Source organism: Geotrypetes seraphini, chromosome 3, assembly GCF_902459505.1.
Source record: "Geotrypetes seraphini chromosome 3, aGeoSer1.1, whole genome shotgun sequence".
NCBI lineage: Eukaryota > Metazoa > Chordata > Amphibia > Gymnophiona > Dermophiidae > Geotrypetes > Geotrypetes seraphini.
This window is the reverse complement of record NC_047086.1, coordinates 69,689,032-69,702,879: the sequence shown is the minus strand read 5'-3', so window position 1 is coordinate 69,702,879 and position 13,848 is coordinate 69,689,032. Positions and strand designations below refer to the sequence as shown.

Genomic DNA, 13,848 nt, shown 5'->3' with positions numbered 1-13,848 from the left:
AGAACTGTGTCAACCATGTCTGCTTGGCTCTCCTCATCAAACCCTTAAGCGCTTCAATGTAAGGGGCAAACGCAACATTTGTAAGATGCTTAAATTATTCTGCACTTTATCATGGGATCACATTCCTCCATGTTGCTGAGCATTATATCCAACGTTAATGCTCACTCCACTGTTTTGGTACCATGAGAGGCAAAATGTGGAGCTTTAGGCTGATCTCCCTCTTTGTCGTCATCGTCATTGTGTCTGGTGCTTTGTTGTGCCATCTTGTCAAAGTCTTCATTGCTAGGTATTTCAGTCTCAGCCAAAATTTCCTCCACATCTTCTTATATTATATCCTCAAAGCCCACTCCACTGATTTTTTTTGCACGAAACCCATTATAGTTTTCATACTTTTTTTTCACATTTACTACAACACCTTCAAAGTGGACAACCGGTGGATATTGTATACTTGGACTTTCAGAAAGCGTTCGACAAGGTTCCACATGTAAGACTTCTCAGGAAACTACAAGGACATGGAATAGAGGGAGATATACTAAGATGGATAGTCAAATGGCTAGAGAACAGAAAACAGAGAGTGGGCATAAATGGGAAGTTCTCAGACTGGGAGAAAGTGACTAGAGGTGTACCCCAGGACTCGGTACTTGGGCCCATCTTATTTAATATTTTCATAAATGACCTAGAAGAAGGAACATCCAGTGAAATCATCAAGTTTGCAGATGACACAAAGCTATGCCGGGCAATCAGATCGCAGAAGGACATCGAGGAACTTCAGAGTGACTTGAATCAATTGGAAAAGTGGGCAGATAAATGGCAGATGAATTTTAATGTGGAAAAATGCAAAGTGATGCATTTAGGCAGAAAACATAAAGATCACAAGTATAGTATGTCAGGTGTAACTCTGGGAAATACTAAACAGGAAAAGGACCTGGGTGTACTGATAGGACCCTGAAGCCGTCGGCGCAATGTGCGGTGGTGGCGGCGAAGAAATCAAATAGAATGCTAGGCATGATAAAGAAGGGAATTACGAGTAGATCAGACAAAGTTATAATACCACTCTACAGAGCCATGGTCAGACCGCACCTGGAATACTGCGTCCAGCATTGGTCTCCATACCTAGAGAAGGATAGAAAACTGCTAGAGAGGGTGCAGAGACGAGCAACGAAGCTAGTGAAAGGTATGGAGAACCTGGACTACGAGGAACAACTTAGGAGACTGGGGTTGTTCTCCCTTGAAAAGAGGAGACCACGAGGAGACCTGATCGAGACTTTCAAAATACTGAAAGGATTCAACAAAATAGAGCAGGGGAAGCAGTTATTTACAATGTCCAATGTGACACGGACAAGAGGACATAAACTGAAGCTGAGGGGGGACAGGTCCAGGACGAATATCAGGAAGTTCTGTTTCACGCAGCGAGTGGTGGACACCTGGAATGCTCTCCCAAGGAAGTAATTGCAGAATCCACCATTCTAGGATTTAAGGGTAAACTAGATGCACATCTCCTTAAGAGTGGCATTGAGATATACGGGTAAGGGTAAATTAGATGCACATCTCCCTTGAGAAGCATATGGTGATATGGGGACTAAAACTAGGCCAGGGTACACCTGGTGGGGCCTCCGCGTGTGCGGATCACCGGACTTGATGGACCCAGGATCTGATCCGGAGATGGCAAGTCTTATGGTCTTATGTTCTCAAAGTTTGTTACTTAGACCAAGATTTTTTCCAACAATTATTTATAGTGGCCTGCTTATATGAATGCTAACCTTAAACTTACTTACAAGATACTTTGGTGCCATTTTCAGTAGCAAGGATGACCACTTCACCAGCAAACTAGTACCACCTTTGACTCCACAGCTTTCAGAAGAGCGGGACTTGGGTGTGATTGTATGTGATGATCTTAAGGTGGCCAAACAGGTTGAAAAGGTGAAAGCGAAAGCTAGGATACTAGGATGCATATGAAGAGGTATGGCCAGTAGGAAAAAAAGAGGTATTGATGCCCCTGTATAAGACTTCAGTGAGACCTCATTTAGAATATTGTGTAAAATTCTGGAGGCCGCATCTTTAAAAAGATATAAAAAGGATGGAGTTGGTCCAGAGGAAGGCTACTAAAATGGTGTGTGGTCTTCGTCATAAGGCATATGGGGAAAGACTTAAAGATCTCAATATGTATAATTTGGAGGAAAGGCAGGAAAGCAGAGATATGATAGAGATGTTTAAATACCTACATGATGTAAATGTGCATAAGTTGAGTCTCTTTCATTTGAAAGGAAGCTCTAGAATGAGAGGGCATAGGATGAAGTTAAGAGGTGATAGGCTCCGGAGTAATCTACTTTTTTACGGAAAGGGTGGTAGATGCGTGGAACAGTCTCCCAGAAGAGGTGGTAGAAACAGAGACTATGTCTGAATTAAAGAGGGCCTGGGATAGGCACTTGGGATCTCTCAGAGAGAGAGAGAGATAACGGTTACTGCGGAAGGACAAACTGGAAGGGCCATTTGGCGTTTATCTGCCATCATGTTTCTATGTTTCAGTTCTGGACATAAATTTGAAGCAATCAAAAGCTCCTGTTTAGCTTTGTTAAGGGATGAGCTGATATATAAATGCCAGTAAAACAAAAGAAAGAACTTGTTTTAAAATGTGCATGTCCTTGAATAGCTGGAAATGCAGCATGAAAGGTGATTTGTTGGTTACATATGCTTCTCCACAAATGCAGAAAACTGCAAATTGTGAACACAGGAATAGCAGGAACACCCTGCAGTATTCTGCAATAAATACACTAAATCAACCATCTCCCCTCTTACTTTATGTCTCACTTCCTGGCACTGCTCTGTCCAAACATTTCTCCATAGTGCAGTTACTGGGCAAATTGGTTGAAGCACCCCACCCACCCCCAGGTCATGCACGCCTGTCTTCCTATTCTCGCCTGCTTGATGTGTCACATGGTGGTTAAATAGCGACTCTGGCTGTGAAGAACTAAGGCCAATACTGGGCAGACTTGTACATTCCCACGCTGCTCCTTGTGACCCTGGGCAAGTCACTTATCCCATCTTCTACAAAACTACGCTAGCAGTTTCTAGCACGGGGAGCCACGCTGAATGGCCCGCACTGCTCCCGACGCTCATATGGGTTCCTATGAGCATCGGGAGCAGTGTGGGCCATTTAGCGCAGCTCCCCCGCGCTAGAAACTGCTAGCCCAATTTCATAGAAGAGGGGGTTCATCTCTCTATTGCCCACCGGGACAGATAGGGAAAATGCTTGCGTACCTAAATATAAACCACTTAGGCTATAAGTGGTATACAAATACTTAAATAAATAAAACAAAATAAACCTTCTGGTTTTCTGAATATGGCAATTTGGTTTATGATAGACTGTAGTAAGTGAGGACAGTGTTGGACAGACTTCTTCAGTCTGTGTCCAGCAAATAACAGGAAAAGGGCTTTGTTGGCAATTCCTTTAGTTAGAACCAAAGGACAGAGCCAGGAGGACTTCTAGAGTCTATGTCCCAGAAATACCAAATAAATATATGTCAAACACGTATTGTAAATAATAGTTAGTAGCAGGGAATCATTCAGGCCACATAAACACAAACTGCTGACAAGACATACATTGTATGAGAAATCATAATATAACGGAGAAAAATAAACCTCAATTGTGGAAGGCTGGGACTACACAAGTGCCCAAACCTAAGCACAAAACTCCGTATACATGTAAATGAATCAATCACTTCCTTTCATGCAAAATCAAATTTTTCAAAAGCTTTTTGTAGTAACAGCAATGTGTACAAAATTCAATGTATTACTCGTGTCCAAAAAGTGGTGGCCAGAATCCCAAACTTAACTAAATTAATAGCGAGGGCTACAGCTCATTTTCACTTATGTAGACGGTTATGGAGGCGTGGAGCAAAACGTCACAGTCAAGGAATAATACACTCATCTGAATGTAGAACTTCAAAAGAGGCTTTAAACTCCTGGTCCCGACAGAAAAGGCTTTCTGTTTCGCCTGAAAAGGCTACTTCAGGGGATCTATGCAGTATCCAGATGTCTCCTCGCTTCTTATAACCAAACAGTAGTGAAGCCGGCTCCTCTCAAAATGGTGCTACATTCAGATGAGTGTATTATTCCTTGACTGTGACGTTTTGCTCCACGCCTCCATAACCGTCTACATAAGTGAAAATGAGCTGTAGCCCTCGCTATTAATTTAGTTAAGTTTGGGATTCTGGCCACCACTTTTTGGACACGAGTAATACATTGAATTTTGTACACATTGCTGTTACTACAAAAAGCTTTTGAAAAATTTGATTTTGCATGAAAGGAAGTGATTGATTCATTTACATGTATACGGAGTTTTTTTATAAACCCGTGATGATGTGCTTAGGTTTGGGCACTTGTGTAGTCCCAGCCTTCCACAATTGAGGTTTATTTTTCTCCGTTATATTATGATTTCTCATACAATGTATGTCTTGTCAGCAGTTTGTGTTTATGTGGCCTGAATGATTATTTACAATACGTGTTTGACACATATTTATTAGCTATTACGATTGTATTCCAGAAAATTGCCAGAAATACCAAAGGCAGACAGTTTAATCATGAATTGATAGCAACTGTGACTGAAGGCAGACTGGATGGACCATTCAGGTCTTTATCTTCCATCATTTGCTATGTTAGTATGTGTCTGGCACACTCTCCCACGATAGTGCATATTTTTTTGCACATAGCCTTCTACCATACTATTTGCTTTCTGCATTGGGGAGTGCTTTTATTTTTTTTAAGCCTTAGCATGATTTTCGGGGTTGGTCTTAATATAAGCCCTACCCCAAAAAATAAGCCCTAGTCACCGGCAGTAGTGCTTCCCTTGCTGACCCCCCGCTGACCCTTCCATCTTTATCTCCCATCCGAATTCCGACCGCGAGACCGAAATACCCGATAACAAACGGCAGCGTCAGTACATCGCAGCCTTCTCACACCCGAGCATTCTGTGCCATGTTGCTGATGACATCATCAGTGATGCAGCAGAGGAATGCCCGGGCGTGAGAAGGCCACGATGCAGCCTGTGCTGCTGACGCTGCCATTTTGTTACCAGGTATTTCAGTCTCGCAGTCGGGATTCAGGTGGGAGGGAGAGATGAAAGGGTCGGGGGGTGCGCGGCAGCGGTAGAAGGGGATGGGAGGGATAGAATGATCCTGCACGGTGGGATGGGAAGAAGGGATGGATAGAAGCTTCAAGGGTTCTGCTACACAGGGGATGGGAGGGAGGGGAAGAAAGATGCTGCACATGTAAGGGGGAGAAAGGAAATAGGAAGAATTGGGGTGGAGGAGAGGAAGGGGGAGATGATCATTGTACATGAAAATAAATAAGTCCTACCCGAAAATAAGACCTAGTGCCTTTTTTGGACCCAAAATTAATATAAGACTGTGTCTTATTTTCGGGGAAACACGGTATTAGGAAACCCTGATCAAAACTTTAGTGCAGAGCTCTCAAGCATGGCTTTTTACATTGACCCCTCTGGGGAATAATTAAGACATATTTCTGTAACTCAAGCAAATGTCTTAATGCACATCGATTTTTCACTCCATCAAAAATTACAAAGACTAGGAGGCACTCAATGAAATTACAGGGAAATACTTGAAATACTTTTAAAACCAGTAGAAGGAAATATTTTTTCACTCAGAAAATAGTTAAGCTGTGGAACGCATTGCCAGAGGTTGTGGCAAGAGCGGATAGTGTAGCTGGTTTTAAGAAGGGTTTGGACAATTTCCTGGAAGAAAAGTCCATAGTCTGTTATTGAGAAAGACATGGGGGAAGCCACTGCTTGCCCTGAATCGGTAGCATGGAATATTGCTACTTCTTGGGTTTTGGCCAGGTACTAGAGATTGGCCACTGTGAGAATGGGCTACTGGGCTTGATGGACCATTGGTCTGACCCAGTAAGGCTATTCTTATGTTCTTAGCATTCCTTTTCAGCATATAGCACAGTAATGGCAAATTAACGTCTGGTTAAAAAATGAGAATATTTGCTCAAATTGTTCAAAAGAAAATGCTAACAAGTTGCTTTTTTATTTAGATTTCCTTTGCAAAGAATGCCCAAAAATCCATATTTATGTGGAGCGTATAGAACGGAGGGATATACCTGAAGAGCAAATTTTTATGAAGAGATGGCTTCATGAACGCTTTGCAGTCAAGGATAAGTAAGTACTGTTAAAATTGCAGTGACCAGGTGATTAACTCAGTGGCCATCTATTGTGGAGCAGGAAATTTGGGAGGGAACCAACAAAAAATTGCTGGCACAAAGGAAGAAATGGTTTTTCATATAAAACATTGTGATGATATACAGTATAGAAATAAAACAAAACATAAAAAAGAAAATGATAATACCTTTTTTATTGGACTAACTTAATACATTTTTGATTAGCTTTCGAAGGTAACACTTCTTCAGATCAGAAAACATAAAACATGTCAATCCTCATTTTGTTCACAGTTTGGGGTAACATTTTAAAAATGGTGTCTTACTCAGAATATGGACGTTCAAGTCAGAAACCACAAGTGGACATCCATCTCGCGTGTATTTTAGAATATATGAGATGGCATCCATGTGCTGGACGCTTCCAGAATGTTCATTCATATCACAAACTGAAATGTCCAAATTAAACAGGGGAAAACAAGTTACATGGGTATCTTTGTGGCAGCATAGGAACATTCATTTTATAAAATGGGCATATAGACATCCGTACAGAGTAGAAGGGGGTAGCATATTGGTTTAGAGCAGTGGATTCATAATTAGGGGACCCAGGCTGTGTGGAACTCTGTCAAAGGCTTTGCTAAACTCTAAATACACCACATCTAGCGCACTCCCTCTATCCAATTCTCTGGTCACCCAGTCAAAGAAATTAATCAGATTTGTCTGACAAGACCTACTTCTAGGGAATCCTTGTTGCCTCTGGTCCTGTAATCTACACATCACCACAGCCCTCAGCCATGTACATAACATCCAAATATCTCTCCACCACTCACCCCTCGTTTCTGAAGCTCAGCTTTCTCTCTTCCTGTGCAACTCTTTGGCCATGTTCAGTTTGAAGAATGAATTAACCAACAAATGCACATTCTGTAATGTAGAAGTATTGGTAGTGATGGAAAAATAAAAAAACACACCTATTTTCTGTACTCTCCAACAACCAGTAATTGTTTGGAAAAAAAAATAGGCATCTTCATTTATAATTATAAATATGTGGAGGGACAAAATAAAAAAACAAACAAACATCTAAGTCCCCTTTTGACCTAAGGCCCTAAACGTTGAAAGTAGAAGCAGGGAAAATGTCCATTATCAAAAAAACATCCAAATGGAGGTTTGTTTTGATAATGGCCTGCCTCTACATTCAGCTATTTAAACGCCTAGACCACCACTATGTCTAAACTTACACCATATAATCAACCTAAAAAAAGCCTAAGGGGTCCTTTTATCAAGCTGCGGTAGGGGTTTAACACGTGCAATACCGCCTGGTGCGCTAGCCACTAACGCCTGCATTGAGCAGGTGTTACTTTTTTAGCCAGCCACAGGGGTTAGCGTGTGCTGAAATGTCTGACGCACTAACCCAGCTAGCGTGGCTTGATAAAAGGACCCCTAAGTACCAAACGCCCAAAACAAGGGCTTTTAATAATAATAATAAATTTATTATTTTATATCGCCATTACCCAAGATTTCTAGATGGTTTACACCATAAGAAACTGAACAATCAGCAAAATACATACATATCATAGGATAAAACCAGAATTAATGGTTACAAAAGTAATTACAATCTTAAAAAGACCTAATTAAGTGATTAAATTTGTCAAACAAAGCAGACTTTACTAGTTTTCAAAAAGAACAGTACGACATGGCTTGATGAAGACATTCACTGAACCAACATTGTAGTTTGCCTGCCTGAAATGCTAAGGTCCTTTCAAAAAAGGTCTTATATCTGACACCATTTGGCTTAGGATAGGTAAATAAGCTGGAACTTCTTGTAATCCTTGATGGTCTATAAAATTCAAAGTGTAGGAACAAATAAATTGAAGACACTCCTGAAATCAGCTTAAAAAAATACAAGAAAACTTAAATAGTATTCTTGCTTCCAATGCTAGCCAATGCAATAATCGATAATATGGACTAATGTGGTCGTTCTTCTTCAAACCAAATATCTATCGAACCGCAGTATTCTGAATTATTCTCAGTCTTCTTAAAATCTTTTGAGACGATCCCAGATAAATGATATTACAATAATCCAGAATGGGTAGGATCAACGATTGTACCAATAGTCTAAAAGACACTGGATCAAAATATTTTTTTAATGGTCTGTAATTTCCACAATATGTAGAAGCATTTTTGTACCACCAAGTTTGTATGATTGATTCAAGTCAGTTGACGGTCAAGCATGATACCCAGAATTTTTATGGAATTGGTTATTGGATAGACATGTCCATTAAGACAATGTTTCTGTTATTTTATCATTGGGACTGTCAGAAAGAGCTATTCATACCTTTTTGGATACATACTCTCTTCAAACATAACCCTCCCCTCCTCCCCCCCGATATTCAGACTGAATTTCCAGGTTTGCCACAATGCATTGAAATATTTATATATTTGTTTTTGCACAACCTTAGCTATCTCTATTTCTGTTTGTCAAGACCCCTGATGAACGTGTGTTAACTGAAACACGGACCGTGTCGGGTCCCTTGGTTTGTTTAAAGTTGGTAACATTGACCGCAGGCGAAGGAGAAGCCATTCCTTCGCCTAAAAGCTGGATTCTGTAACCGGTGTTTGTCAAAAAGAACACCGGTTCCAGAATCCCCCTCACCCCAGCTACTGGGCTGATTCCAGTTGGCCCAGATGCCTCAGGCCCCACCTATGGGTGGGGCTTGAGGCACCTGGGCCAATCAGGCCCTAAGGCCCGCCATTCGACGGATGGTGGGCCTGCCAGATGGACGGGCTTGGGACCCACCTGTCCAACTTTTTTACAGATACAGGGGTGGGGGGCTGGGGGGGTCGAGGGGTCAGCAGGGGGTTGTGGGGTCAGCGGGTGGGGGGCCGATTGGGGGTTCAAGAGGGGCGATCGTGAGATGGGGTGTGCCGAGGGGAGGAGGGCCTTGGATCCCTCCTGCCCATATCTTAGTGGGGGTGGGGGGCGCTGGGGCAGGAGTGCTTTGGCTCCCTCCTGCCCAGATCGTTGTCGGGCAGAGGGAGGGGTGGATCTCTGCAGGAGAGATGGCTCATCTCTCCTGCCACGATAGCAATAGCCAGGTGCCGCGTTTGGTATTGCTATTGCGGCAGGGGAGATGAGCCATCTCTCCTGCCGCGATGGTTGTGGTGGGGGGTGGGTAGGTTGCCGGGCCGCTGAGCTGATTACGGCAACTGGTATCAGCTCAGCGGCCCCTTTTTCGGCACTTATACCTGTTTTGACTTGGTCTAAATCAAAATGTATAATGCCAACTAGGCAACCTGCCTAAAGTTTTGATTAAACCTGCTGTACGCCTATGTCTTTGTCAGCCCACCTCTCGTCCTTTCCCCTCCTCTAAAAACGCCGCTTTTCACTCTATGTGTTTAGAGTTAGGGGAAAGGTCTAAGCTGGTTTAGTACTTGGACGATTAGGCTTTTTGATTGTCCAAGTACTCATTTAGGCCATTTTTTAGACATTTTTTTTATTATTATGAGCCCCCTAGGAGAAGCTCTATGTTGAGTTATGTGCACCTGGGGGGGGGGGTTTCTGAGATTTTATTTCAGCTCTTGGGTTTGGTTGTAAATACCATTGGGATATTTAACAAATCTTAAATGCATTATTTTTTTGTTTTTAGGTTACTAATAGAGTTTTATGAAGCCAAGGATCCTAAAAGAAGAAACAAATTTCCTGTAAAAGGTTTTAGTTCCAAGTTAAGCCTGACAAAAACTTTACCTTCTTTACTGTTCTTAAGTGGCTTGACTGCCTGCATGCTTATGACAGAGCCTGGAAGGAAACTTTATATGAAGACATGGATGTATGGAACTTTAATTGGCTGCTTGTGGGTTAGTATTAAAGCATAAACAGACATTCTTTCTTATTAGAACCATATACTAACCTGTCTTCAACCAGCTGCACATTACACCAAATTCTGAATTTGTGAAGAAATACAAAGACCTTGCTATCGAATGAATGTTTGACGAAGCAGAGCCTATGACCTCTACATAGACAAGATTAGTGATGGAGTAATGTATGCAGGTTCACAAATTTGCTACTGTTTTATTGTACAATAAATATGGATAAACAGCACTGCCTTCTCCACAGATTAATAGCTGATTTGGGGGGTCACCTCTAGGTGATTTGTGGAAGTGTGTGAGAAAGAGAAAAAATGTAACTCATGTGGACCAGTGGCTATCTAGCGAAAGAAATATGAATATGTATGTATTCTTTCATGAACACTCCCGTTATTACTTTATGAACACCTTAGTTTGTTGCAGTAACTTGTGAATATTTCAATGGAACGTTCCCATACTGTTTATTTTCGAGCCACACCTAAGTGCTAAGAAGCACATTTTTCATGCATGTATTCCTATAATAGGTTACCATCTACAGTGGCAAGGTACAAGATAATTAAGTGATTATGGGGAAGAGGGTCTTTGTTTTAATGCATGATCTTTTAATTGCATTGTTATTAACATATGAATAATCTGTATATATCATTTTATGCTAATATCCTTTTAAAATTAGCCTAAACTTGCCTTGTACACCTCACTTCCTGCTTAAGAAAATCTGTACAGTATGATTGTAAGTTAACTTCAGACTGTGACCTCACATGATGGGTCTAAATTGTAGACTGCTGAAAGTTTCACCTAGTTTAGATGTACTGTATGTACCATATACATTAGCACTTATTCAAGTGTTTCTGGTTTCCTGAAACCCATATTCCTTTGATAAATACTTTATTGTGAAGAGTTATTCTATTATTTTGCAGTAAAAAGAAACACTTAAAATGCTGCTAAATGTGACATCTGTATTTAGTGCCTTTTCCTCTTTTTTTTTTTTTTTTTTTTATAATTTTAGCCTTAACATCAAGGGACTGAGTCACTTAGCCTTTCTTTTGTGTTGCGCTCATGGGAGACGGCTTTTATGAATGAGGCCCTTAATGTTCATTTTAGAACGAAAACTTGTGATTTTGTTTTTATCAATTAAATTCCAAATGATGTAATATGATTATATTGAAAAGTGAAAAATCCTACCTGCTTCATAATGTACCCAACTTTTAATCTTTAGTGCCACCAAATTTGGAGCTTTTGCAGACATATTTCACAATACTGCATCTCTCAGCATATTGGTATTAAGAGAATAATCTACCTAGCTAGCCTGGAGTTACTAGATTTGAATACTATATTGGGAGAGCCTGATTTACAGAATAAAGAGTTTACATAGGATAATACAAGGAACAAAATGAGAAAATCATATCAGCTGTCAAGCCATAGGAGCACCAGCATCATTGTGCTCAAAGAGAATATGCTTTTTTTAAAGAAAAATAAATGGGTTACAGTGGTTGATTTCCTTTTGGAAAAAAAAAAACAGTTGGTATTCTCCTTCCCATTTTTGTTCTTCCACACCAGTTGAGTAAGAGAGGAAGTGTCAACTTGGCAATTCTTCAAAAGCAGTTTCAAGGAATCGTGTTTAAAATCAGTATTGAAATCAAACTGCCAAAAACAGAGAAAAAAGGTCACTTTAAAAAAGCCTCCTAAATAAGCTTTGTTTTTCATGGTGGTTCTCGTAGCATGTCATCATCTCAGGAATGAACTTGTATGCATAATTGTCAATGAACTGTCATGCTGCCAATCTTACATCAGTCAGAATCTGAAAGCTGAGAATTTTTAGCTTAGCCAGCCATTTTTTATGTAACCATTTTGATGTTCAGCATATCATTTTGATTATATGAGACCTAAAAGTGCATATGTATTTGAAGTATATGCATGAGGGAGGTTTGCACGCATAGCCTCCACAGCGTACAAATCTATCTCATGCATATACATTATGGATGTCCTGAAAACCTGACGGAGGTATTCCAGAACTGGCTTGAGAAACATTGCCTTATAGTACTTTTATGTAAAGGAGTTAAAACAGTAGAACTGTGTTTTATTTGCTTATTTTTTTATTGTTTGTGATCAGTATATGCTGCCTTGAAGAAATATTGTACCTCTTTTCCGTTTCAAAAGATTGTTTTTGTACTTCAGTTTTGTCATCACCTGCCCTCCACTATTTTCGGAACACCTGCCACTTTAATTTTTCATGTATGCCCAAAATAGTGATTTGCTTGATTGATGTCTTGTTATCTTGGAAAGAAGATTCAGTATATAAAAAGAATGCAATAAGAATCCTATGTAGAGTGAGTTCTTTCCGTGTAAGCAGTTCCTGGCATACAAAAAGTGAACATGCTGGAAATAAAATGTTATAGAAAATCTAAGCACGACGAGTCAGACCCAGTTGAGAATCTTGTCACCTCAAAAATGAGACAGTTGATATATTTTATACAAATGTGGTATTGTTGCTTTAATTGTTGTCATTTTATTCTATTATGTGAGTGCTAACTTACAGAGATCATGCAATAATTGTCTTTATTTTGAAAAGATCTGTTCTTCAGATTTCATACTGATGCATGACAAATGTATTTCTGATTTCATCCACTTGAAAATTTGTCCTTTATTTCTTAAATAGTGCCGATAATTTGAAATGTCTTCATTGTTCAGTGAATTGATAGCTGGAAGTGGTTTACCTGTGGTATATACATTTTAAGTAATAAATACTTCTCACTCACTTTCTTTTGCTCTTAATGAAGTTTGGTCATAAAACAGTTGTTAATCTTCTGTGCTTGCATTTTTTTATTTTATTTTTCTTTATTAAAATCCCTGTGCCTGCAACCTTTTAACTTTGTTGTACCTTTCTTTCAACAGGATTGTAATTAATGAAATATTTTAGGGATTCTTTTATTAAGGTGCACTAACCGATTTAGCACACACTAAAGATTAGCACGCCCATATTATATAGCGGATGCCTTAGCACTTAACACATGCTAAATTGGTTAGCACGCCTTAATAAAAGGACCCCTTAGTCTGCTTTGTATGTATGTATGTGTGTATATATATATATATATATATATACATACAACCATGGATGTAGAAAGGAATTCTTTCTGTGGAACAGATAGTAACAGGGAAGGTTAAGAATTGCCTTATATATGGTGGGATATGTTTTATAATATTTAAGCAGATTGATGTAAGGAACTAAAAAAAAAACTTCAACAGGCTTTCATTTCCCCATAAATCTTACTTTACAAAAAAGTCTAACGCTAGTGTCACCTGAATAATAGCTACATAAGTCCTCTCATTGACAGAAATGTTGAGAAATAATACCAAAAAAATCACAGAACCTTTAGCAAATTTTCCATTACAGCACTAACTTCAACGACTCATATAGCGAGGACCCTACCTAGGAAAAAGCGGCATTGTAAATTTTGCAATGAGCCTTAAAACGTCAGTAAACCTATTAGGAAAGCTGAAAAAGACAAATCACTACATATTTTTACATAGAAATTCCATGTTAACAGAATATTCAGCTTTGGTTGCACACAGATAAACCCTCACCAAATAAAAAGTGCATGATCATAAAGTGATTTGCCCTGTACTGAGCAAAATATAAATACAGCAGATGCAAGGACTTATAGGGGAGCAACCAGGGAAATTGTCCCAGGCCAGAGGGGACCCCAAACCTGCTTGAAACTGAAGAAGACATTGCATGCTAGCAAGCTTTGGAATCCCCATCCAAATGTTTGCCTTAGCCTTCTGCCATGTCTTGCACTAGCACTGCACATATATATA

The 13,848-nt window shown here is 39.9% G+C and overlaps 1 protein-coding gene across 1 annotated transcript in view; it reads left to right on the top strand.

Moving 5' to 3' along the window:
- The window catches only part of AGPAT5 (1-acylglycerol-3-phosphate O-acyltransferase 5), a 177,903-nt gene extending 165,004 nt beyond the window's left edge, over nt 1-12,899 (top strand). The window contains exons 7-8 of the mRNA XM_033937963.1: nt 6,055-6,178; nt 9,816-12,899. Of these exons, the coding sequence (XP_033793854.1) occupies nt 6,055-6,178; nt 9,816-10,041 (350 nt within the window). The 3' untranslated portion in view covers nt 10,042-12,899. The remainder of the gene's footprint in view (nt 1-6,054; nt 6,179-9,815) is intronic.
- The last annotated feature ends 949 nt before the right edge of the window (nt 12,900-13,848 follow it).